The sequence below is a fragment of the Ovis canadensis genome, chromosome 26, assembly GCF_042477335.2.
Source record: "Ovis canadensis isolate MfBH-ARS-UI-01 breed Bighorn chromosome 26, ARS-UI_OviCan_v2, whole genome shotgun sequence".
NCBI classification, from domain to species: Eukaryota; Metazoa; Chordata; class Mammalia; order Artiodactyla; family Bovidae; genus Ovis; species Ovis canadensis.
Window position 1 is genome coordinate 53,306,329 of NC_091270.1, and position 26,670 is coordinate 53,332,998.

Here is a 26,670-nt window from a genome sequence, read left to right on the forward strand (position 1 = left end):
GAAGGAAAGTTATGAACAACTTAAATAGCATATTAAAAAGCAGAGACATTACTTTACCAACAAAGGTCCATCTAGTCAAGGCTATGGTTTTTCCAGTGGTCATGTATGGATGTGAGAATTGGTCTGTGAAGAAAGTTGAGTGCCGATAAATGGATGCTTTTGAACTGTGGTGTTGGAGAAGACTCTTGAGAGTCCCTTGGACTGCAAGGAGATCCAACCAGTCCATTCTAAAGGAGATCAGTCCTGGGTGTTCATTGGAAGGACTGATGCTGAAGCCGAAGCTCCAGTACTTTGGCCACCTCATGCGAAGAGTTGACTCATTGGAAAAGACCCTGATGCTCGGAGGGATTGGGGGCAGGAGGAGAAGGGGACGACAGAGGTTGAGATGGCTGGATGGCATCACCTACTCGATGCACATTAGTTTGGGTGATCTCCGGGAGTTGGTGATGGACAGGGAGGCCTGGAGTGCTGCCATTCACGGGGTCGCGAAGAGTCGGACAGGAGTGAGCGACTGAACTGAACTGAACTGAGGTGGCTTAGAATTCAGGTTTAGGGAATTCCCTGGAGCTCTAGGCTTAGGACCTAGACTTTCACTGAGAGGATGGGTCAGTCCCTGGCTGGGGGAAATAAGATCCCACAAGCTGGGCAGCATGGCCAAAAAGAAACAAAAACGAATTCAGGCTTAGGGGAGTTGAAGACCTCTTGTGGGGAGAGTAAAAGGTTTTTAGGAACAATGAAAGTGGACGATGGGACCTTAGAAGAATAGGTTGGAGATATGAGAGTTGAACAAAACTTGTCTGGGTGTGGCATCCACTCCTACTCTTGAAACTCCCTGGGAGAGGGCTTAGTTTCATTGAGCTCTTCTTTGGAGGGTCTGTGTTTAGGCAGGTGAGGGAGTTCCGAGAAAGCTTCTCCCGCATTTGCTGTTTAAGTGCCTGCAGCTCAAAACAACCAAAACACCAAAGCACCATCTGTGGAGTGTCTCGTCCTGGACTCTCACAGGCATATTTTAGAGCAGAGACTTTATTTTGATCACGAGCAAGCCCTGCCTACACTTGGTAGTCAGTGTGTGTTAAATGAATGGTTACCTTCCCTATAACGTACACACATCTTCCTTGTATAATCAGAACTTTAATTTCAAAAGACAAAAGCCCTGGTCTACCGGAATTCTTCAGTCTAAACTCTTAGCATCCAAAAGGAAAAAAAAAAAAAAAAAGGTGTACGAGGAATGTAAATGCCAGTGCCGTTGGAAGGCTGACGCGGAGCATCGGCGCCAGCCGCTCATCCAGGCTTCCGAGGCTCCCCCGGCGGCACCAACAGCCACCGAACAGTACGAGCACGTTCGGGGCACCACCCACAGGCATTCAGTCACACCCGCGGACCGGGCGTGGGGGAAACCAACGTCCAAGCGAGCGAGACGCGGCCCGCCGGCGCGCAGCCGCGTATACCGAAGACCGCCGGGCCCGGGCGCGGGGCCCTCTGGCCCGCGTCTCTATGGTAGGCGCGGGACACCGGAAGTGGCCGCTGTGGGGGGGGCGGGGCTGGGGGCGGGGTCTCAGCCACCTCCTCAGCTCTGGGCAGAGCAGTGATGGCGGCCGCCGACGGGGTCGGGGAGGCCGCGCAGGGCGGGGAACCTGGTCAGCCGGAGCCGCCGCCGCCTCCTCAGCCTCATCCTCCTCCGCCGCCTCCCCAGCCGCCGCAGGAAGAAGCGGCGGCGGCGGCGGCGTCCCCTATGGACGACGGGTTCCTGAGCCTGGACTCGCCCACCTATGTCCTGTACAGGTAACGCCCACGGCAGGCCGTCTGGCGCCGCAGACCCCAGTCGCCCGCTCCGGGCTAGCTGGCGGGGCGGCCGCGGCCGGCACTGTGGCGCGGCCTCGGGAGTCCGCGGCGGGGGTGGGGCCCGCGCCAGCCCTGCGCCGGGCGGGCAGAGGTTGTCCGCGGCGCTGGCCTGCCGTGGTCCGGAGCCTGAGGGCTCGTGTGCGGCGGGGCTGCTGGCAGGGAGTGATTTCCTCAAGGTCCCAGGCTGGCTCGATTTGGGGACGGGTCTTCCTTGTGGTTTTGTCCTGCCGACACGCAGAGAGCTCGCCTGAAAATCTTAGGGACCCCGGGACGTTTCCCTTCAGCGTTGTCTTTCAGCGGTTTTAGCGCCGAGTTAGGCTCTGAGGATGAGAAGGGGGTAACAAACCCCGTTACGCGTCCCCTCGCCGCCCGGACCGCGGTGCCAGCGGCGCGCGGTGTAGGCGCTGCCGCAACTTTCTCGCTTTTTCGTCCCCGACTTTTGCCTGGCACTCGGTCCGTCCCCATCCCCATCAGTCGCTTTCTATCGGTCATGCTCATTCCATCCCTCCAAACTCCACTTGAACCTGCAGAGTCGAATGACGAATTTTTAACTTTGCTCGCGTGTCTTATTTTCCCTCCCGTAATTCTAGGTAAAAACCCCATCCGATAGCTGATTTGCCTAGATTTTACGAACCGAGTTTGAAAGGCACCCCTCCAGGTTGCGTCCTCGAAGTTAATGTGTTCGAGCTCTCCGTTTGTGGAGGTGGCCCCCACAGCCCTCAGAGCTCCTCACCGAGCCGTGCTATAGTCGAGTTTCCTCCCTGACCTGTGTCAGATTTCCCTTCCCCCGAAGCTTTCTTGTGAAGTGAAAGTGAAAGTCGCTCAGTCGTGTCCGGCTCTTTGCGACCCCACGGACTATACAGTCCATGGGATTCTCCAGGCCAGAACACTGGAGTGGGTAGCCTTCCCTTCTCCACGGGATCTTCCCAACCCAGGGATCGAACCCACATTGCGGGCGGATTCTTTACCAGCTGAGCCACCAGGGAAGCCCAAGAGTACTGGAGTGGATAGCCTTTCCCTTCTCCAGCGAATCTTACCAACTCAGGGATCGAATCCCGGTCTCCTACATTGCAGGCAGATTCTTTACCAGCTGAACCACCAGGGAAGCCCAAAAATACTGGAGTGGGTAGCCTGTGCCTTCTCCAGGGGATCTTTCCGATGGAGGGATCCAGCCCCCGGTCTTCCGCATTGCGGGGGGATTCTTTACCAGCTGAGGTACCAGGGAAGGCCTCAGTTCAGTTCAGTCACCCAGTCGTGTCCGACTCTTTTCGACCCCATGAATTGCAGCACGCCAGGCCTCCCTGTCCATCACCATCTCCCGGAGTTCACTCAGACTCACGTCCATCCAGTCCGTGATGCCATCCAGCCATCTCATCCTCTGTCGTCCCCTTCTCCTGCCCTCAATCTCTCTAGTTTTCTTATACCACTCCGCACCGAGGTCTCACACCTCAGGAAACGCATGCTTTCCTCTGCGTTTCTCCTTATAAAATGGACACAATTTTAGGATTTGTCTACATACCACAGAATTTTTGCTGTCCATAGCTGATGAGTACACAGAACTGAGAAATGGGCAATAGGGTAAGAATATAAGTAAAAGAGTGGTTAAAGAAAATTTGGTCACACTGAGCAGTTTACACAGAAGTGTCTATAGGCACCCATTGTTGCCACTATAATCTGTTTTAGCTTTGATAATGAGAAGTAGTAGTCACTGAATGTTTGCTATATGCGTTTTTAGGTGCTGTGTTTATAACGTACAGCATATATACTTAAGCATATAGTAATATTATATGGTACATTTAGTGTGTCTAGTGTATAATACATGCTAATTGTGTAGTGTATATAGGCATATTTACTATGTACTGTATGCTTACTATTATGCACGTTTTCAGTGTCTCAGACCTCCAGATAGCCTTCTAAAGTTGGTTGGTAATAGTATCATCTCCATTTTATAAATGACAAAATTGCTGCCCAGAGAGTGTAAGTAACTTTCTCAAGGTCACAGTGGCTAGCTTAGTGGTAGAGCCAGTGTTCCAGATTCCAAGCTCTACTGACCACCTGGGCCACCTCTCTGTGTACAAGCAAATGACAGTGGTTACTTTTATTTTAAATATCAGTTTCTAGTTTTTCAGATTATTCAAATAAAAAAGCATTATTTAAATTTTAAAAAAATGTTGATTGACTCCAAAGAGTCTTATTAGACCAATGAATTGGATTGATTTCTAATTTAAAACTATTGTGTACTTGCTACAGAAACCTACTTTTGCATTTATGTAAAACTTTAGATTTGAAAACTATTGATTTAAATTACTTTAATTGGAAAATTATTCACTTTATTTTAAAGTTTAATATTGTAAAACAAAGTGATAGACTTGTTCATGAAGAATCTCACCGTGATTACATTAGCTTTGTTAAAGTGTAATCATTGACATTTTAAAGTACATCAAATTTCATTTTTTCTTTACATGCTTGAATATAATCACTGAAAAATATCTATATTTTCAGGGACAGAGCAGAATGGGCTGATATAGATCCAGTGCCGCAGAATGATGGCCCCAATCCAGTGGTCCAGATCATTTATAGTGAGAAATGTAAGTTTATTTATTGGGAAAAGGCCTGTAAGTCAAATTAGTAGCAAAATTGAAATTCACAACTATAGATAGATGACAGATTTTTGTCTGATAAAAGTATAAATGACTTAAACTAATCTTGTGGGTGTTTTGTAATTTACTTTCATGATAACAAATTTCATTTTGTCTTAAGAATGGACATAGTGTAAATATAAGTCCTAAATGTTATTTTATAATACATAGTGGTTACTATGTGATTGTGCTTTTCATTTACTATTTAATCTGCACATAAAATTGATATTGTATCCCTATATCATATCTTACATAAAATAAATTACATGTGGATAAATGATTTATTGTTTCATTTAGAATAAACTTTGGTTGTTGAAGCATGAGCATTTTAAACTATATTTTAACTATGAAATGTTTGACTCAGTTTGAATGCATTTCTGATATTAAAGTGAGTGGATTATTTTCTTTGACAAAGTGTTCTTTCATAATGAATGTGAAATGCTTTGTAAATTGAAGATCATGCAGATGTTATTCTTCAAGGAAAGGATAAACAAGAGAGAATGCTTGTTTTGTAGTTTTGTGTGTGTGTGTGTGTATGTGTGTATGTTTCTTTCAGTTAAGGCTCTGTTATCTGAAGTCATTCCTCTTTTACAAAAACCACTTGTTTTTTCTGATTATAAGATAATGTCAAGAAATGTTTGTAAAGAAAGGATAATGGTATGAGACTTTGCCTTACCAAATATGAAAGTGTACTGCTCAACTTAATAATTAACATGTGGAACTGGTGTAGAAATAAATAGATTAATAAATAATTAAAAATTATCAATGTAGGTAAGAACTTAATACTTGATAAAAAGGACATTTCATATCTTTATGAAAGATGGATTAATCAAGTAATGATGTGCATTTGGCTGTAAATAAAGTTATATCCCTGTATCATATCTTACATAAAATAGATTACATGTGGATTTAAGTTCTAAAACAGAACTGTAAACATACTAGGAGCAAATAGTGTAATCTTTCGTTCTTAGGGTAAAGAAAGAATTATTAGGGAAGATGTAAAACCCAGAATTGATTGAGAAAAAGATCAGAAGGTATGAAACTGAAAAGCTTCCAAATTATGAGAGGGATTATACATGAAGAGATAATTAACTGGAAGAAATAGAAATGTCAGTGAAGAGCTATTAACCTCACCAGTGATCAGATAAATGAAAACTGCAACTTTTCCAGATTTGTAAGGCACTTTATGGAAACTTACAAAGCCATACATTTCTCTTTCAGTTAAAAATAATAAAATCTTTTTTTCAGGTTTAAAAATAATAACATTTTAAATTCTTAAATATATCATTATTAGAAAGCACAAAGGAAAAGAGGAAAATGACCCATCAATCAAAACTGATCTATGAGTGTATCAGAATATTTTCCTTTGTGCAACAGAAGACACCATGAGTAAGTTAAAAGGCAGTCCGCAGTGTGAGAGAAGATGTATAAACAGAAGGTTGATACTCAGAACCTTATAAGGAATTTCTAAAGAAAGTTAAAGAAACTGGCAGACTAATCAAAAAACAGACAAAGGGTGTGAAGTGGCACTTCATAGAAGATGTAATTTCATTGACCATTAAATAAGGGGGAAAAATCCATTATCATTAGAAATGAAAAATAATTTAAGCTATTTTGTGATGTCAGATAATTGAGAAGTATGAACAGATCTATAGTGTTCAGTTGGAAATTTTTGTATGTTTAGCCATTTTAGAAAGCACTGTCATGTATATATTTAGTGAAAGTGGGAAATTCTCACATCTTACAGCCTTTAAGTGCTGCTTCTCATGATTCGTTCTGGGTTCACTCTGGCTTATGGCTTCAAAGACATGTCCCTGGACTTCCCCTGGTGGTACAGTGGATAAGAATGTGCCTGCCAGTGCAAGGGACAGGGTTTGATTCCTGGCTCAGGAAGATCTTACATATCTCAGAACAACTAAGCCCATGTGCCGCAACTACTGATCCCACGCTCTAGGGCCTGGCCTGAGCTGTAGCTACGAGCCTGTGTCTAAAGCTCAGCAACAGGAGAAGCCCCTGTGATGAATAGCCCGAACACCACAACCAGAGGGTAGCACCCACTCTGCACAACTAGAGGAAACCTGCGTGCAGTAACTAAGACCCATTGCAACCAAAAAAATTAATAAAAAAAAAAAGACATGTCCTAGGAGGCTAAGAGCACAGACTTCAGAGCCAGACCACCTGGTTCAGATTCTTAACTGTACCGCTTTACTGGCTCTGTAACCTTGGACAAGTCATTTTACCTCTCAGTACCTCTGTTTCCTCCTGTGTAAAGCGAGGATAATAGAAATAACTACTGTGTGTGTGTCTGTGTGTGTGTGTCTGTGTGTCACTCAGTCATGTCTGACTCTTTGCAACCCCATGGACTATAGCCGGCCAGGCTCCTCTGTCCATGGGATTTCCCAGGCAAGAATACTGGAGTGGGTTGCCATTCCTTTCTCCAGGGAATCTTCCCAACCCAGGGATTGAACCTGGGTCTCCTGCATTGCAGGCTGATTGTTTACCATCTGAGCCACCAGGGAAGATAACTACTTTATAAGCCACCAGGGAAGATAAGTGAGTGAATTATGCACATGAAATAAAGAAATATTGCTAATAACTATTATAATTTACAGTAATTTTTGAAAAAAGAAAATATTGGAAACCAACTATATATTTGTGTTTTGAAGAATAGATAAATGTATTGTCATACAATTGTATGCTGTATAACCAGTAAGAGGATCGTGTTTGTGTGTGTGTGTGTGTGTGTGTGTGTGTGTGTGTGTGTGTGTGTGAGTATGTGTGAGAGTTGCTCAGTCGTCTACGACTGTGACCCCATGGACTGTAGTCTGCCAGGATCCTCTGTGCATGGAATTCTCTAGGCAAGAATACTGGAGTGGGTTACCATCCCCTTCTCCATTGGATCTTCCTGACCCAGGGGTCAAACCCAAGTCTTCTACATTGCAGACAGATTCTTTGCCAACGGAGCCATCAGGGAAGCCCAAGAGGATCTTAGATCTGTTATAATAGGGACAGATTGTGGAAACAATATTGAGTGAAAAGGGGGCACATAAGTTTTAGAAACTTTGAGTATGATAGTATATTAAATTTGTAATTTTTAATTAAAAGACTTTTAATATAAAAATTTTAATATCAAAAATTTAATGAATATAAAATTCTATTTATTAACCCAAAATTTATTCATGATTCTGTCGATTTAAAATATATAACCTTAAGACTGAGTATCTTAGTCCCACTTTAAAAAAAATAGCATTGACCTGTAAATTATGCCATGTCCACTGTATGGAAAAGTGAACAAAGAATGACAGAGATGTATATACACAGGCATGAAAGGACATATCACGGAGGGGGAAAATGCCAAAAAGCAGAATGAAAATGTTATACCAACTTCATTAAAAATAAACAAGAACAGAGCTACATTTATCTGCTTGGAAAAATGTCTGGAGAGACATGTAAACTGAACTGGTAGCAGCCATTCCCACTGGGGGTTGTATTCTAAGGACACACATACCTGTGTGTGGTGTGCGTGCTGAGTCACATCTGACTCTTGCCACCCCATGGACTGTAGCCCGCCAGGCTCCTTGCCCATGGGAATTTCCAGGCGAGAATACTGGAGTGGGTTGCCATTTCCTCCCCAGGGGATCTTCCCAACCCAGGGATTAAACCTGTGTCTCCTGTGTTGCAGGTGTATTGTTTACCGCTGAGCCACTGGGGAGGGCACACACATAAACACATTCATGTGTATTGTTTATTTTTTAATGAAAAGTCATTGGATGCTTAAAGTAGTGATTTTTATAAAACAAAATTGTAAAAAAGCTGCATCAGCAGTAGCAGCAGAATGGTTAGGCAGATTAGGATATACTGACATCCATACTGCATGCAGCCGGCTAAAAGTTTGTGAGCTCTTGTCAGTAACTGGAAAATTGTATGCTATAAGAAAAATAGCATAGCATGTCCACATAGATTTTTAATTGTGGCAAAAGAAGTATGGGAATATTTAACGTCTGGGTTATTTTAGCAGTCTGTCTGGGGCCTTAATCTGTTCTTTAATCTGTGCTGTGACATGAGGGCAGTTCAACTGCAGTGCCTCCTACCTAGTTCATTGTGACTAGCGATATGGTCTTGGGTATCAGACTGGATTTGCATGTTTAACCTCTACCTCCAAAGTACTCTGGGCCATGTGAACTTGTGAATCTCTCTAAGTCTCAGTTTCTCTTGTGGAAATGAGAATAAAACAGGATAAAAATTGTCAGTCTAAAGTTCCTTCAGTTGAGAGGATGGCAAAGAGCAGAAAGTCTGATACTGTCTCAGTGAGGATGTGGAAAGTACAGGTGTTTTCATGCCTTCCTGGAGGCACTGTATGTTGATCAGACCTTTCTTGAGAGGTTCGCCTGGCACTGTCTGTTAGCACCAACAATGCATGTACTCTTGATCCACATGTACAGCCCACGGAGGTGCTGAATTTGCACGTGTGCACAGAATACAGTGACAGGACAGTGAAAGAAGGAAAGCAACTTAAACACACATTGACAGGGGTGAATTAGATACAGAGGCCATACAACGCAGTGCTGTGCAGCTGTTTCAAAAATGCAGTAAACTTTGTAGTGGAATGCAGTGGGAAATTATGTCTTCTTCCCATTCTTGTTCCTCCAACTGGTATCATTCATAAATAAGCATATATTGGGCTTCCCTGGTGGTCCAGTAGATAAGAATCCATCTTCTAGTGCAGGTGGGTCTGGGAGGATCCTGCATGCCATGGAGCAGCTAAGCCCTTGCGCTCTGGAACCCAGCTTCCACCGCAAGAGTAGCCACAACAATGAGAAGCCCATGCACCATAACCGCGTGAAGACCCAGCACAGCCATAAAAAATAAATAAGCATATTTTTTTAACAAGCCTGTATTTTAAATGAATAGCTGCTATTATACACCTTCCTTTTTTCACTCAACAGCATCTTAGTAATTATTCCACTTCAGTATATTACAGAGCAGCATTGTTACTAATAGCTGCACAGGGTTTTGTTGTATGGGTGTACCGTGAGGGACTTACCTCATTCTTTACTAATGGGAATTTGTTTCCAAGTTTTCTTGCTTTTTTATTTCTTATGTTATCAAATACTCTCATAAATGTCCTTGGATGCTTTGGGTACATACAGGAGTTTATTTGTAAGAAAACTTAACTGGATTAAGAACTAGGGTCAATGAGTAGTCAGTTTTAATTTTTAATAGAAATTACCAAGTGGTTTTCTGTAGAGATGTGTACTAGTTTATATGACCTTGAATAATGTATTAGTGAATTTTCAGATGTTCTGGATTTAGAAAAGGCAGGGGAACCAGAGATCAAATTGCCAATATCCGTTGGATCATTGAAAAAGGACAAGAGTTCCAGAAAAACATCTGCTTTATTGACTACACCAAAGCCTTTCACTGTGTGAATCACAACAGACTGTGAAAAATTATTAGAGTTGAGAATACCAGCCCACCTGACTTGGATCCTGAGAAATCTGTATGCAGGTCAAGAAGCAACAGTTAGAACCGGACATGGAACAACATCCTGGTTCCAAATCAGGAAAGGAGTATAGGTCAAGGCTGTATATTGTCACTCTGCTTATTTAACGTATATGCAGAGTACATCATGCGAAATGCTGTGTTGGATGAAGCACAAGCTGGAATCAGGATTGCCGGGAAAAATATCAATAACCTGAGATACGCAGATGACACCACCCTTATGGCAGAAAGAGAAGAAGAACTAAGGAGCCTCTTGATAAAAGAGGAGAGTGAAAAAGTTGGCTTAAAGCTCAACATTCAGAAAACGAAGATCATGGCATCTCGTCCCATCACTTCAGGGGAAATAGATGGGGAAACAGTGGAAACAGTGTCAGATGTTTTTTTTGGGGGGGGGGGCTCCAAAATCACTGCAGATGGTTCCTGCAGCCATGAAATTAAAAGACGCTTACTCCTTGGAAGAAAAGCTATGACCAACCTAGACAGCGTATTAAAAAGCAGAGACATTACTCTGCCAACAAAGGTCCATCTAGTCAAAGCTATGGCTTTTCCAGTGGTCATGTATGGATGTGAGAGTTGGACTATAAAGAAAGCTGAGTGCTAAAGAATTGATGCTTTTGAACTGTAGTGTTGGAAAAGACTCTTGAGAGTACCTTGGACTGCAAGGAGATCCAACCAGTCCATCCTAAAGGAAATTAGTCCTGAATATTCATTGGAAGGACTGATGCTGAAAGCTGAAACTCCAATCCTTTGGCCACCTAATGCGAAGAACTGACTCCTTGGAAAAGACCCTGATGCTGGGAAAGATTGAAGGCGGGAGGAGCAGAGGATGACAGAGGATGAGATGGTTGGATGACGTCACCAACTTGATGGACATGAGTTTGAGCAAGTTCCGGGAGTTGGTGATGGACAGGGAAGCCTGGCGTGCTACAGTCCATGGGGTTGCCAAGAGTTGGACACGACTGAGCAGCTGAACTGAATATGTATTAGTGAAAAAAAGACAGCCCAGAGCATGAGAGTGTGATGTGAACTCATTTGTATTAAAAAAAAAAAAGGATAGAATTAGAATCACCTAATATTTGATAGGATATATTTAGAAAGCTATACTAGAATCACTCTGCAGTTGCTTCTCGGGAGAAGGACTGGAAATTGAGTGGAATGGAAGCTTACTGTGAACTTTCTGTACTGTTTGAGTTTTCTGTCATGGTGTGTATTCCTTTTTCAGTTTAAGAAACTGATCAAAATAAAATGTGAAAAAAATAGCCGAGTGAATATTTGAGTATATGCATGCTTAGTTTTTCCTTAATACACAACATCATTGGGGAATCTGGAGTCTGGCATCAACCCCGAATGTGCAGTAAGCTCGGTCACATGCATTGTGGCTGTGACAAATTCCCAGGTTGGTGGTCACCATCGCTGGGCTTGCTTTCTTTCGCTTATTGTTGTAAATCGTATACATGCAATAAGATATCTTCCTCCTAGACATAGAAAACAAACAACATTTTGTACTGTAGTGGTAGTTCTAAGCAAGAAAGACCGTCCTAATGCAGTTGTGTGCTCCATTTTTAGTTCAGGACGTCTATGATTATTTCCGGGCTGTCCTGCAGCGCGACGAGAGAAGTGAGCGGGCTTTTAAATTAACCAGAGATGCTATTGAGTTAAATGCAGCCAACTACACAGTGTGGTAAGACACATCATCACTATTCTCTGTCTAAATGTCTAAGGTTTTCATTTGGATGGCTTTTTTTAACTTTAATTTTTATCAAAATAATAAGTTACATGTGAGTTTAAAGGTCACATTGAATGAAAAATAGCAGTCTCTGCCCCATTCTTCCTCACTCACGGTCCCATTCCCTGAGGTAACAACTCCTCGGTGTTTTTCCTTAAAATCTCCTCTATAAATAACATACTTGGTTGTTTTTAATTTTTTAATTTTAAATATTAGTCTTGCCATGGAAGACACAGAATTCCATCTCCTATTCTGTCTCCATCACAGTTTGTTTTCTCTTTACCAAGGAATAACTTGTCTTCCAAACTCTGTTCCTGTCGAGCGTCTTGTTCCTGTTGAGCACAGTGGGGACCCTTCAGCTCTCTTCTCCACAGATTTGGGCCCGTCACATCAGGCCTGCAGCTCTCCCCTGTGTCTCGTCCCTGTCTTTGAGATCCCACACCTGTCCCTTTCCTGATTTACTCTCATTTTATAGATCAGATCCTCGAATAGAGGAAAACTTATAAAAGGATGTATGGGAAATTGTTACTGAGATTTTTTTTTTATGTTTTAGAGTGTCTTTAGTCCCTTCTCAGCTTTACTAATAGAATTCAAGATTGGAAATCATTTTCCTTCAGGTTTTCAAAACCGTCCTTCTCTTTCCTTCAGCCTCTGTTGAGAAGATTCCTGTTCCTTCATTTTAACCTTTTCTTTAACTTTGGGGGTAGAGTTTTTTTATATTCTTTGGATAACTACTTCTCTCCTCTGTTCTTTCTGAAGTGTCTTTTAGTTGCATGTTGTAGTTCTGAGACTTGTCTTCTTATTTTCAACTCTTTTTTATCTGCTTTTGAGATACTTCCCCAACTTTATCTTCTAACTCTTTGGTCTGCACTCTTTTTTTTTTCCCTAACATGTATTTATTTATTCGGCTGCACTGGGTCTTAGTTGCAGAATGTCGGCTCTAGTTCTCTGACCAGGGATCAAACCCATGCCCCCTGCATTGGGAGCATAGAGTCTTAGCCACTGAACCACCAGGGAAGTCCCTGCACTCATTTTTATTTTACAAGAGCTCTTTTTCTGTTCTCTGGGTAGTCCTTTTTAGTAGCATTTTTTTTTTTAATTTCATGGATGGGATATATTTTCATTTTTCTATTTGTTTGTTTTGGTCTCTTTCCTCCATGTACACATTTCTCTCAAATGACTGGTAGTTCTTGGCTCTCCTTTCACACCTACAGTGGAAGCAGGAAAAACCTGCTTTGGCATCTCTGCGTGTAGCAGAACTGCTCACCGAGAGGGCTTCACTGTGAAGTTAGTGGAGGTGTGGCTGTTCTGTGTGAAATCTTCGTATGTCAGCATTTCTGGGTCTTTTCTTCTGGCTGGTTTGTGGTTTTGAAGAAGAGCTATCAGAGGAGTGTCCGTTTGGCTCCCCAGTTCTGGGGGTCAGTTCTGGCAGGGAAGTCGGGTAGGGTGGGGTTTCTGGCCTGTTATTTGTGTTACTGTTTTAAATTTCCTTGTTTCCAGCCTTTACCTCACCCTGCTTTGCGTTGTGTCTGATATTTCTTTCTGCTTCCGATTTTTCCAGAAAATAAAGCCACTTGTGTGTTGTTGAGGTTTTTTAGGAAAACCCCAGTCCTCCTTCTCCTGCACGTTTTCTTCACTTGCGCATAGCGCACTTCACTTCTGGTCCCCGAGTGTGTGTGGGATTTTCCCCTACCAGGTGCTTCTCTGTGACAGCCCACAGGTGTCCTGTAATTTAACTGTAATGCTATTCGCTTGGAGGTAGTGTTGGATTCCGCAGGTTAAGGGCTCTGCTCCACAAGCTACCCCCACCCGGGGCCAATTGCAAATCCTGTGCTTCTGCCTGGTGGGCTGTAAATCAGAGGCTCCAGCATCCACTCCTGGGGCTGACTGATTTTTGAAAGCCGCTCACAGAAGTCAGGGAAACACTTAGGTTCACCAGTTGATTAAAGGGTCTGATAAAAGGTGGAGACACGCAGCCAGGGGAAGAAGTCCATAGGGTAAGGTCGGGGGGGCGGGGGGCAGGGGTCCTGAGCACAGGAGCTTCTGTGCCCGCGGAGTGGGGGGTGTCACCCTCCCAGTGTGTGGATGCGTTCACCCAGGTGGAAGCTCTCCGAACCCCTCCTGCTGGGATCTGATGGCGGCCTCCTCGTGGGCATGATTGCTTGGGACTCCATTTCCAGTCCTTCTCCCTCCCCTGTCTGGAGTATGGGAGGCGGGCCTGAACGTTCTAAGCTTCTGAATCAAAGCTGGTCTTTCAGGGGACCGGAAGCCCATCCAGAGTTGCCTCAGGAGAACTTGGTGTTTTTATAAGTCACTCAGAACTGTCAGTTTCCCATTTTCCATAGTTTGTTGATCTCTTGCAGTTGCTATGGTATCCCCTCATCCCTGTGGATGCATGCTTTTTCTTTATTGTCATTTTAGTAGGATCCTTATTAGAGGGTGAAGTTTGTCTGGAACTATTAGTGTCATCTTCCTTCACTTTGTGTCTGTAATACGCACTTCTTAGCTTGTAAGAAATTCTTTACTGTATACAGCTCAGAACAAATTAGAATTTATTTAAAATCCCTAAACTTATTTGCTGTTTTCTTAAAAACAGTACACCTGAAATTACCTTATAAACCAAACGGAATATGTATGTGCTCTGTGAAACCTAATTTTTAAAATTATAATAGAAATTCTGTCATTTCTTCTATTTAGCACTTCATTTTAAAAGGTAACTTAGAATAGTTCTTTTGTCCCTTCTTATATACTGAGTTGAAATGTTTTGAGATTTTGAAGTAAAAATAGACCAGAACTAATTGTGTCTTTAGAGAAAAGGTGTTATTTAATGGTTTGACTTTACCTATGAAGAAATTGAAGAGAAACTTGTTTCAGTTATAAGTAGCGTTGTTATGATGGTTTTAAAAGTCAAATACTTGGTAATATTTGTAATGAAATTTGTGTATTATATGAACAATGTATCTAAATGAGCGAGTTATACCATGTGAGGAAAGAAGTTGTTGATGCTTGTGCAGTAGAAACTAGTAACCAGAGTCTTACCTGAAAATAATCACTGATTGGTTGTCTTTTCTTCTGTCTCACACTTGCTGCGTTTCACTATTTTTCTTCAAAATTCTTGATTCTTCCAGTCACCAGTTGTACAAGTTTGGACAACCACAAGCAGTTAAATCCCTGCCTTACTGGTTACATAGAATACTTACCAGAAATGTGTCTGTGTTGTTATCTTCTGGCTTCATCTGATGCTGTGCCTGGCCATGTATGTGGAGTAATGACACTATGGATACTTATTATTTGCTGTAGGCATTTCCGGAGAGTTCTCTTAAAGTCGCTTCAGAAGGATCTACATGAGGAAATGAACTACATCTCAGCAATAATTGAGGAACAGCCCAAAAACTATCAAGTGTGGTAAGATGAACACAAGAAGGAAATGAGTTGCTGTGCTAGTCAGTTGGTGCCTGCCAGTGGGTGACGAACCATGAGGCATTGTTCCTTCGTTTATGATCATAGTTGCTGCACTGGAGCTAATGTCACCTGTCTTACGTGTTGTTAGAACTGAGGTGACTTTTTGTTTAGTGTGTGAAATGGCACTTGACCCACAGTTGACACACAAATGTTTGCCGCCATATGATTTAAGACTTTGACATTAACTGTAATACTGCTAGAATCAGGCAAAAATTTGAGCAGAAAATCTTTTCAGTTTTCTGTTCAGTTTTCTATTCAGTGTGTTATAAAACGAGTCCCTGGTATTTGGTCTTTTGTTCATTTGTTTATTAAAAATTTTTTCATTGATGCTGGAGATACAAAGATGAATGAAAGTCTGAAAAGGAAAGCAGATAGTGAAACCAGTTATTTTGCAGAGCAGTGTGGAAAGTATGATAGTAGGGCTCTTACAGTGTGTGTTCTAAAAATGAAGCTCCTGACTTAGACAAGAGTATGGGTTTTATTAAGGAGGGAGGAGAGAAGTTTGGAGCAGCAGGACAGAGAACAAATAGGAGAGAAAGGCAGAGTCTGGACAGTTCCCAGCGTTGAGTGGGCCCGCATGCAGGGAGCATGCAGGGAGGCGGCTGTGGGGGGGTGGGGGGCACCGGGCTGCCGGGTCCTGGTGCAGGAGGAGCGGCCCGTGGCGCCCGCCAGAGCTGTCCCCACCCCGCACCACTGGCTGCCTGCTTTTCCTCAGGGTCACCACCACTCGGTGTACAGTGACCGACACGCACACACACTGCCCCATCGTTATGCCTGGTGTTGAGGATGATTTCTGAAAGGAAAGACTGCTGAGGCCAAGAGAGGACTCTGGGGAGAAACATGAAAGGGCGTGATGCGCTCAGGGAGCTGCGTGTGGTTCCATGTGGCTGGTGGGCCTTTGGGGAGTCCTGCAGTAGGAGCATAAAGAGCCTCAGGGACATTGACAAGGGTTTGGACTTGACCTTAGCCGCAGTGGAGAGCTTCTGACACATCTTAATGTAGGTTAGGTGTGTGTCTCAGGAGGTTTACTCTGCCAGCAGGTGGAGGATAGCAGAGTAGGCCCAGGGTCCTGGCGGGCTGTTGCCATGTGGGGGTTATGGGAGAGGGTGTGGTAGGGCCAGGGAGGTAGAGGGATACATGTGAGAGAGGCTTTGGAGACAGAAGTTAAACTTCTCAGGGGAGCGGCGGCGAAGAGTGATGTCTGTATTTTGGCTTGACCACTGGGTGAGAATGATGGTGCCAGCCACTTGGGGAATTTTGGGGGAAAAAAGCAGCACATTTCTGGAAAAGAAGGGTAGATTCAGGATTGGACAAGTGGGCTTTGATGTGCTTATAGAAAACCTGGCTGAAGTTGCCCAGGGAGTGGTTGAACCATGCTCCCCTGTGGTTGAAGTCACAGCTTCGGATGAGGATGCTCTGGGAGAATTAGAGGAGGCTGGGGACAGAACACAGGTGAGCATCGGCATTTGAGAGGCAGAGAAGTGCTCCAGGATGACAGAGGAAGGAAGCCAGATGTTAGTGTGCTCACAGAAACCAAGAGAAGGGAGTTTCAGGAAGAAAGGAGTAGATGAGAGTATCTCTTCCTGCTGAGAGGTCCAGGAGAGCAGGAGGTGGAGACAGCCCATGGGTTTGTTCCACAGGCGGTTGTCAGTGAGCAGTCCCCCGCCAGGGTGGGGTGGGCAGCCGGGCGGTGGTGAGGTGTCAGGGAGGGTGGCAGGGGCAGGAAGAGGAAACGAGCATGCAGCACCTACAGGGGACGCAGGAGGCTGTTAGGAAAAGAGACAGAGGAAGCAGCTGGTCAGGCTGTGTCTTTTGGGTTTTATTTTCCCCAAGCGGTAAAGACTTTATGATGTGGGGAAAAGTGTTAATGAAAGGGAAAAGGCGAGAAATCTGGAGAAAAAGGGAACAGAGTCAGGGCTTGCTTGGAGTTGGGAAGGGACCCAGTGCACAGGTTAGCCTTTGGAGAAGGAATGGCTCTCAGCTGCAGACCTGTGGTGGAGGGGACTGCTCTCTGGCCCAGTTGGATAATGATTATCTGCATAATCCAATACTGTCCTTAAGAAGGAGTATGAACCCTAAATAGATACTTATCTTCTCAAACAGTTACAACATAATAGATGTGAGAGGAAGTAGCACTTGGCAAGGCATGGAAGTGATAGCTATTGCGGATTTCCATCTGTAGAATTTTAAACAGCTTTGCCTCTGTCACTTCTTTCTTTCTGAGAAGATGATGGTTATATTCCTGAAAATTTGCATTATAAAAGTTATTTTAGTAGAAAAGTGACTAGACCGTTTTAGTCCCTCTTTTAAAAGTTATTACATCCTTCGTAATAAGGTGTTTTTATATAAAAGCTGTAAAAGTCCAGACGGGAGTTCCCTGGTGGTCTAGTGGTTAGGATTTGGGGCTTTCACTGCCATGGCCTGGATTCAGTCCCTAATCAGAGAACTGAGGTTGTACAACCATACAGCATGGCCCCCCCAAAAAAAAAAAATCCAGAAAATTACCTGAAGAGATTGTATAGACTATGTACTATTTTATCTTAAAAAAAGAAGTGTCCAGACATCACAAGCTTTCTCAGGATTTGACTGCATCTGGCTTTTGCTGAAGAGAAGTAGCTGCTTTCTCTGGACACTGCAGACTCTCATTAACACATTACCATCTATCATTATGAAAAGCAAAATACAGAGCTACCCAGAGCAGTGCTGTTGGAAACCTAGGAGTTCTTAATTGCAGTACATTTTATTTTTTAATTTTCTAAATTCAGTTTTTAAAATTTATATTTACTTATTTTTGACTGCACTGAGTCTTCACTGCTGCACATGGGCTTTCTGTAGTTGTGGCAGGCGAGGGCTGCTCTTCATTGCCCTGTGCAGGCTTATAGCAGTGGCTTCTCTTGTTGCCCAGTACAGACTCTCGAGCAGGAGGGCTCAGTAGTTGCAGTTCCTGGATTCTAGAGCACAGACCCAATAGTTGGCTCACAGGCTTAGCTCCTCCACGGCATGTGGGATCTTCCCAGGCTAGGGATCAGCCCTGTGTCCCCTGCATTGGCAAGCGGATTCTTACCCACTCTAAAACCAGGGAAGTCCCGCGGTGCGTTTTAAATTCCCCACTCCACTAGTTGCTGTCATAACTAGGATAGTACAAGTAATTCAAATCATGTATGCCAATTAATTGCACTTTTTATTAAATTCTCACCATGAAAACTTACACTGTAAGATCAACCCCTGTATTTAATTAATAATCTTTAAATCATGGAACATCTTAGTATTTTGCTCTGATAAATCATCTTGACATGGTGGAGGACCTAATTCTTAAGTTTTTCCTGAATTACAGAATTTATCAGTAACCTGGAAAAATAAATTGTTACTAGTGTTCACCGACTTATAAGTCTTCTTAAATAAATTATGTAGAAAACTTTCCCTCTGGGATCTTCCTTTTGGTAGAATCTTAGCTTCTTAATATTGTCTAAGATGAAGTTTTAAATTTTCCATGCATGTAGAGTAGGTCATCCATTAAGCATTAAATCTTTCTTTAGCCATTTTCTCCATCACCTCTGGTCATTTTAATATAATGAATATTAATGGTTTTTTAAAAATAGCTCCATTGAGATAAAATTCACATATCATACTGTTTACCCATTTAAGGGGTATATATGTCCAGCCATTACATTATGTCCAGTAAATTTTGGAACATTTTCACTGATAGATTTTTGTAAATATCTCAGCTAAAAGAAATTATACAAATAGAACCCAACAGAGAACTCTTAAAGTATTTTCCTAGTACAGAAATTCCTCTTCTGACCAACTTGTCACAGCTGCTTGCCAGAGTAGACGTGGATTCTGTTTTGCCCATGAGCTGGTGAAATAAGCAGTTGCTTGAATGGTCACCCTTCGGCCTTAAGGAAAACCGGCAGCCTGTTGGTACACAGAGGGGCTTCCATACTTGATGAGACAGGATCATGCTCCCTATAGTCAGGCTGTGACATCTGGGCATGTTGAAAAGTCTTTCGCAGGATATTGTGGTTGTTGAGAGATTACTGTTCTTCCAGATTCAGCTGCCTTTAGACCTGTGCGCCCTTGGTACACGGGTTCATTTTACATGGAAATCGCGGTTTCTGTTTCTCAGTTGTTACTCAGCGTTCTGAAATTTTTTCTCTTAGAGTTTCCCCTGTGGTACCTTTTCTCCCCAGTAGAGTCTTGAGAATTAGAGGTGAATTTCAGTTTCTTGCATGTCCCTCCGCATCACCTAGTACAACACATGCAGCTGATACTTTGGTTTGGGGGTAAATTCACATAAAACTTCCTTCTGTTGAATTCAGGCATCATAGGCGAGTGCTGGTGGAATGGCTGAGAGACCCATCACAGGAGCTTGAGTTTATTGCGGATATTCTTACTCAGGATGCAAAGAATTACCATGCCTGGCAACACCGACAGTGGGTTATTCAGGTATCATCTTCTTATTAGAGTGTTATTCACATTTTAATTTTTTTAACAAATAATTTAAATTACTATCAGATTATAAGTATACTTAAACTGAAACACATATAGATCATTACACACAATGATGATTAAGATGATTAAGAACTATCAAGATACTTAATTAAACCTGACATCCTTCATGTTGGTTAACTTTCATGATCTATTGGGATATGTTGATGAGTAACTTCACATTAAAGAATAATAATAGTGACTTTTTAATAGTTTTTGATTGAGTTTACATCACATATTATATTTGCTAGCAAATTGAATAGAAAAAGTAGTTGTAAATTTTTGATCAGTTCAGTTCAGTCGCTCAGTCATGTCCGACTCTGCAGCACGCCAGGCTTCCCTGTGCTTCACCAGCTCCCAGAGCTTGCACAAACTCATCTGCATCGAGTCAGTGATGCCATCTGGCCATCTCATCCTCTGTCATCCCCTTCTCCTGCCTTCAGTCTTTGCCGGCAGTGAAGTTTTAATACAGCTGTGTTATTTTCATTAACAAGGACATTTTATGTATTAAGGTATTGCATACATAAACCTTGTAATCTGATTTTACAGTAACGAGTATTTTATTTCTGCCTACTTGTTAAAATTTTATGCTAAATCCTGAATAGAAGAAAATAGTTACAACTCCCACTCTGGGCATTTTTATTTGTTCCATCAAACAATTGTAGTGTTGTGTCTTGTGAATTTTTTCCAGTGATTGCTGCTTTCTGCACTATTTATTATACCATGAGTATTTCACCAAAAATTTTCAAGTTGTCTTTGTTAGTTCTCTTCTCTCCATAATTTTAGAAATTAAAACAGCTTTGTAACGTAAAAATTTATATCTAAATCCAATTGTGTATATTTATCTACACATATTTTAATATAATATTACCATATATGTGCATTTTTGAATACTTTTTAATATATGTAATAATATCAAATCACATAAAATTAATATACAGTAGTATAGGTAATCATTGTCTTATTACTGAGTTTGGCTTTTTCTTCTACATTTTCAGCTTAAAGAATGCATAAGGACTTCCTTCGTGGTCCAGTGGCTAAGACTCCGCCTCCCAATGCAGGGGCCTAGATTCAGTCCCTGGTTAGGGAAGTAGATCCCACATGCCACAGCCAAAGTTCCTGTGTGCCACAGCTAAGAGCCACACAGCCGAAACAAACCCAAAAGCAGTACATAAGCACTTAGTTAGATATACTTTTTTTTCCCTTTGGATTTAATCTTTAGAATAGTTCTAAAAAGTTGGGTCAAGTAGTTAAAACATCCTTCTAGGTATCTAGATTGTTTTCCACAGGATGGTACTGCATTGCAGCCACTTTGGCTGCTAACTCTTACTCCCTAATTTTTCATTGCTCATGACCCTTCCTATCTTTCTTTGTGGCTGCGCCATGAAGCGTGCAGGATCTTAGTTCCCAGACCTAGGATCAAGCCTGTGCCCCCTGCAGTGGAAGGCAGAGTCTTAACCCCTGGACCAGCAGGAAAGTCCCCCATGCCCCTGTCTTTGATGACTTTTCCTTCCCTTCCGTCTCCTTGACCTGCAGCATCACTCCCCTCCAAATACGTAATGAGTCCGTGTCTTCAGTTCTACCTGCTTAACTTTGTTAAAGTTTTATTTCTGTTTTTTAAAAAAATTTTTGATTATTTATTTATGGCTACACTGGGTCTTTGTTTGCTGCATAGGGCGTTTCTCTAGCAGGGGCTAGTCTTGCTCATGTGCAGGCTCCTTGTTACAGAGCACAGGCTCGGGGGCTTCAGTAGTTGGAGCACACAGGCTCAGCAGTGGCGGCTTGTGGGCTTTAGAGCACAGACTATTAAGTTGCTCCGTGGCACGTGGAATCTTCCCGAACGAGGGATCAAACCCATGTCTCCTGCACTGACAGGTGGATTTCTGTCCACTTCGCTAACAGGAAAGTCCTTATTTATTTCTTTTCATTGTTTATAAATAATAAGACATTCCTAATTGAATGTTTTATTTTTTAATGTTCTTTTAGGAATTTAAACTTTGGGATAATGAGCTGCAGTATGTAGACCAACTTCTCAAAGAGGATGTGAGAAATAACTCTGTCTGGAACCAAAGATATTTCGTAATTTGTAACACTACGGGCTACAATGATCGTGCTATATTGGAGAGAGAAGTCCAGTTAGTAATCTTCACTTGTTCACTCCTTAAAAGAATATTTGTGTGCCTGCATGTCTCACGCATCAGGATACAGCATAGATGAAGACTGCCCCAGTCCTACCCTCTCATGGAACAAATAGGGCAGGATAGTTAGATGAAACCTATAATGATAAATATAAAATTAATACTGTGTATAGGAAACCTTTACTTTTAGTGTCTTAAGTTTCTTGAAATATTGTTGGTACTGTAGATTGAGGAGAAATCATATTTCATAGTGTCTGAGGAGCTTTTTTTAAAACTGTCTCATTAAATGTTAGGTAACAGTCCCTGATGCTCCGTTACTTACTCTGGTGCAGGGTTTGGGGCCCAGTGCGTCTGTATTGTCCTGTGTATTCTGCATTGTGTGGCCACATTCTCTGCCTTGATGCCCTGGATCTCAGTAGTAAACCCCATCCTAAGCCCCATCACCTCCGGTTGAAAAATGCTCTAGCATACAAAATCCTGTCAGAAGATCTCCAAAGTTTTGAATTGACATGAATTTCTATATTTTATCCATAACCATCTTTTCTGTCTTTGTCTGCTTTATCTCATTGTCTGTTTAAAATTTGAAAAAGTTTATTGTTTTTATAGCCTGGTGAGACCATAGTCATATTGTAATGGTGAAATTTGTTTGAGCAGCTCCTAGGAAGAGCTGATTTTATGGTACGTCTGCCTCTCCCTTGCCCTTATTCTACTTGAAACAGGGCAGCTGGCAGCTGGGTCTGGTGATTTAAATTAACACACACACACAGAGTCTACAATCCAGTGTCCTACATTAATTCTCTTCTCCAGATTTCTTTATAATTTTCATAATGATGAATGAGTTTATTACTTTCTGTGAAAAAAAATGCTATTAAAACTGCACCGCAGCAAAACTAAGATTACTAACCTTTAGTCAGTGACTTACTCATTTGAGCAAGTATGTAATGAAGCAGAGTTCTATAACTCCCTTGGAATTTTGTCTGATTGGATTTAAATTAATAATCTTGTTAAGGGGAAGAGAAAAGTAGAGAGTGGCCATTTGGAATGGGAACCACTAGTGATAGTTTACTAGTAATCTTGTTTTGGAATTGACTATATAATCTTCTTGTCTATTTTTTTTATTATAGCTTTGAAGATTATTTAGTTCTCCTTTCTCAGTGAGTAATGATTTTTCTGGTATAAGTAGATGTAAGACAAGATTTTTTCCCCAAGGTTGCTTTAGCGAAAAAAGGAAAGTCTCCTCATTTTGCTGACATTTCCTTCATAGGGAATGCCTAAGTGAAAGGAAATCTCCCACATTAACTTCTTTTCCATTTGTAAATTGAGCCTTCATATTACTAGTAAATAAGCATTGACCACTGCAGCCTCAGGGAGTCTCTAATTTAGACACAATAACCGAGGGAGGTCCCAGGTCCACCAGGAGAGGTCAGTGGAAGCATACAGCCGCGTTGTGAGGCAGCTGTACAGAAGCTGTTCCTCATTATTGTCACTGCTCTTATAAAGTGATACATGTTTATTTGTGACCTTTTCCTTACAGGTACACTCTGGAAATGATCAAACTAGTCCCACATAATGAAAGTGCGTGGAATTATTTGAAAGGGTAAGAGGTTGTTTTTGCTTTTATTTTTTAACCTCCTAATATGAGAGATCATAAAATGTGTTCCATCATCAGAATCCAGAAGGATACTAAAGAATTCTCCAGTTCTCTGTCTCTAAGAAGGTAAGTGGAAGAGTGTTGTGACAGCACCCAGGAACAGTGCCCTCTGCCCTTTTCTTTACCTCTTAAGCACATCCCAGCACAGTTTTTAGAGTAGTCCGTGAGTAAACAGTAGTACCATTTTAACTGTATTGATGAATCCTGTGTCTTTATGTCACAGAATGGAAGACACACACCAGTCTCTGTTCAGCTCAGGATCACAGGAACATGAGATACATCATTTCTAAGCAGATTGCACAGATGCATACCCACTCTTTCTGTTGCATTTCTGGAGATCTCCTGTAACACAGCTCACTCCTTAAGCCAGCATGCTCTCTCTTGCCTGGCCTCTGACTCAGCAGGCCGTTTGTTGAACTGAAAGGTCTCCAAGGGCACTAGGCCCAAAGAGCACAGAGTATGGAGCCCAGTGGCGTCTGCGTCTGTCAGAGGCCGGGCTCGGCGATGGCTGGGGAGCTGAAGGGATGCGCGACCATCTCAGGGAGCAGAGACAGCTCTCCTGTCTTTTTTTCCTCGCTTTTAAATTTTGAGATGGTTTTGTTTTGTTTTTTCCTTTAGTTTTGTGTGTTACAGTTTGAGTTATAAATGATTATCTTTAAACTTCATTATTCTTTTTAGCTAATTTTACTCTGCTCTTAATTATCCATCATAAAGCTCAGATTTCATTTAAAAATTTCATTTTAGAGCCCTGCTAATCTTTTAATGACCTATGAGGAAAGAATCTAAAAATGAATGGATATATGTGTGTGTATAACTGATTCACTTTGCTGTATAGCAGAAATACAACATTGTAAATCAGCTATACTCTAATAAAAATTTCATTTCAACCCCACTCAAAATACTTTTTTTGCTTATATTACAGGGCTCATTTTCTCTTAATCTTTCTACTATTCTTGTTCTTCCTTGTCGAAATTGAGAATAGTTTTATTTATTTTTTAGGATTTTGCAGGATCGTGGTCTTTCCAAATATCCCAATCTGTTAAATCAATTACTTGACTTACAACCAAGTCACAGCTCTCCCTACCTAATTGCCTTTCTCGTGGATATCTATGAAGACATGCTAGAAAACCAATGTGACAACAAGGAGGACGTTCTTAATAAAGCGTTAGAGGTGAGCTGGCAGGACACAGCGCTTTTCTTCTGGAATCTCAGTGCCCCAGTACGCATGCCCTTTTCAAAATACGGTTACTCAGAACTCCGTGTAGGGCTCTTTTGCTGTTCAGGGCTACACCCACGTCACTAGTGCACGTGGTCTATGGTCTGTTTCATTTGATCGTGACCTGAATTAAGCTGTATTAGCCCAGAATCCCTGTTTGCCCTAGGGACTGAATTACACATTCCCTTTAATGAATTTTTGTTTTTCATTTTTAGTTATGTGAAATCTTAGCTAAAGAAAAGGACACTATAAGAAAGGAATATTGGAGATACATTGGAAGATCCCTTCAAAGCAAACACAGCACAGAAAGTGACCCGCCTACAAACGTACAGCAATAACACCATCTCGACGAACTTGATGGGATGCTTTTATTTTTTTAAGAGACTCTAATGAAGGAGTTAAAAACTAGAGCGATCATTCCCTTGGCCTGTGGTGTAAAGCATACGACGCACAGGCACTGCTTCTTAACATGAACTAAGTGTGATGCTCCTTGGGTGCTGCTGCTATTCAGACTAGTTCCAAGTAACTTGATTTTTTTTTAAGCAGGGAATTTGGGGGAGGGAGAGAAAACAGAAAGTCACATAAAGGAACTTTTGTAGTCTTATCAACATTTACTCTAACCCCTTAGCATCAACTCCTCCCTGAGTGGTTTGTGTGTCAGGATTTGCAGCGTTAATGTTTGCAGGTATGTAAAGGATATAAGTAACTTACCTTCCGTTTCAGAAAACAGGGAATGCAGTTGTTAGATCAGAGCTGCTCTGCCACACACAGCATCATGCTCTTGCTGTAACCAACTAATGCCAAAAGAATGGTTTTGTAATAAAATGACAGATGTATCCTAAAACAATGCCATAGTAGTTTGATTTTTTAACTAGCATTTAACTGTATACAAGGGACATTGTCTCAGCTAGAAAAGCAGAGAATACATTGCTATAAACCTGAAGAAACCAGAAGTATGACTGTATTAGAAGAAATGTAATTAAAACGGGGAGTGGTCAGTTCTCAACTACAAGCCACAAAATTCACTCAAGGTGGTTTAAACTCATAGAGTTTGTTGAGGTATATAGATAGCTCACAGAATACATCCAGTCTTTCAGAAATATATCCCAGCACACCCCCTGCAGAGCTGGGCCGTCAGATTGCTGTACCTGTGCTGGGATCTGGAACTGCTGGGTGAGGGAGCCAGCTCCGTGTCCACCCCTGCCACGTTCCACATCAGCTCACCTGCTTCCCTTCCCACGGACGCAGCTCCAGCGTGAAGGCTCCCTTTAGTGCATCTGATTGGAAAGAACCTAAAGGGCATCCAGCACCCGTAACTGCAAAGGAATCTGGGGAAGGCAGTCGCCACAGTTCAGGAGACACGCTAGAAAGGAGCTGAAAGTTGAACAAGCTAGTTCTCTGTAGCTGCACATAATTAAATCTCACCTCACCAATAAAGAATAATTTGATCAGTGTTGAAAGCACCAAACTAAAACTAAAGAAATTATATAGTGTAGAACAGGGAATTCCTTGGTGGTCCAGTGGTTAGGACTTGGTGCTTTCACTCAATGGGGCCTGAGTTCAATCCCTGGTTAGGGAACTAAGATCCTACAAGCTGCAAGGCATGACCAAAAGAACAAAAAGAACAGTCATCTTTAGAATTCAGAAGATAACTATATTTTTTTAAATAATTTTTTTGTTTTCGGCCAAGGGTCAGTTTGTATGGTATTAGTTCCCCAACCAAGGATTACACCTGGCCACAGAAGTGAAAGTACCAAGTCCTAACTACTGGACTGCCAGGGAAATGCCAATAACAGTATTTTAATAATTGCTGGAGGAAATAATACTCTGTGGGTATTATTGTCAGTTTTTGGTTTTAGACTCCGAAAGTCCCTGATTATATATTTGAAATTTTCATAAAGCATCATCCCTATATAGACAGTTTCAAAGGTGTCGTCGTTCTTTAGTCAGTCAGTCGTGTCTGGCTTTTTGCAACCCCATGGACTGTAGCCAGCCAGGCTCCTCTG

General features: G+C 42.1%; 1 protein-coding gene across 1 annotated transcript; it reads left to right on the forward strand.

The window, feature by feature from the left end:
- Positions 1-1,511: 1,511 nt before the first annotated feature.
- FNTA (farnesyltransferase, CAAX box, subunit alpha) lies at positions 1,512-25,508 on the forward strand. Its single transcript, XM_069572728.1, has 9 exons — positions 1,512-1,782; positions 4,345-4,430; positions 11,550-11,664; positions 15,010-15,114; positions 19,491-19,617; positions 21,646-21,794; positions 23,332-23,394; positions 24,448-24,619; positions 24,880-25,508. The coding sequence occupies exons 1-9, from the start codon at positions 1,589-1,591 to the stop codon at positions 25,000-25,002; spliced, it is 1,134 nt and encodes a 377-aa protein (XP_069428829.1). The 5' UTR covers positions 1,512-1,588; the 3' UTR covers positions 25,003-25,508.
- The last annotated feature ends 1,162 nt before the right edge of the window (positions 25,509-26,670 follow it).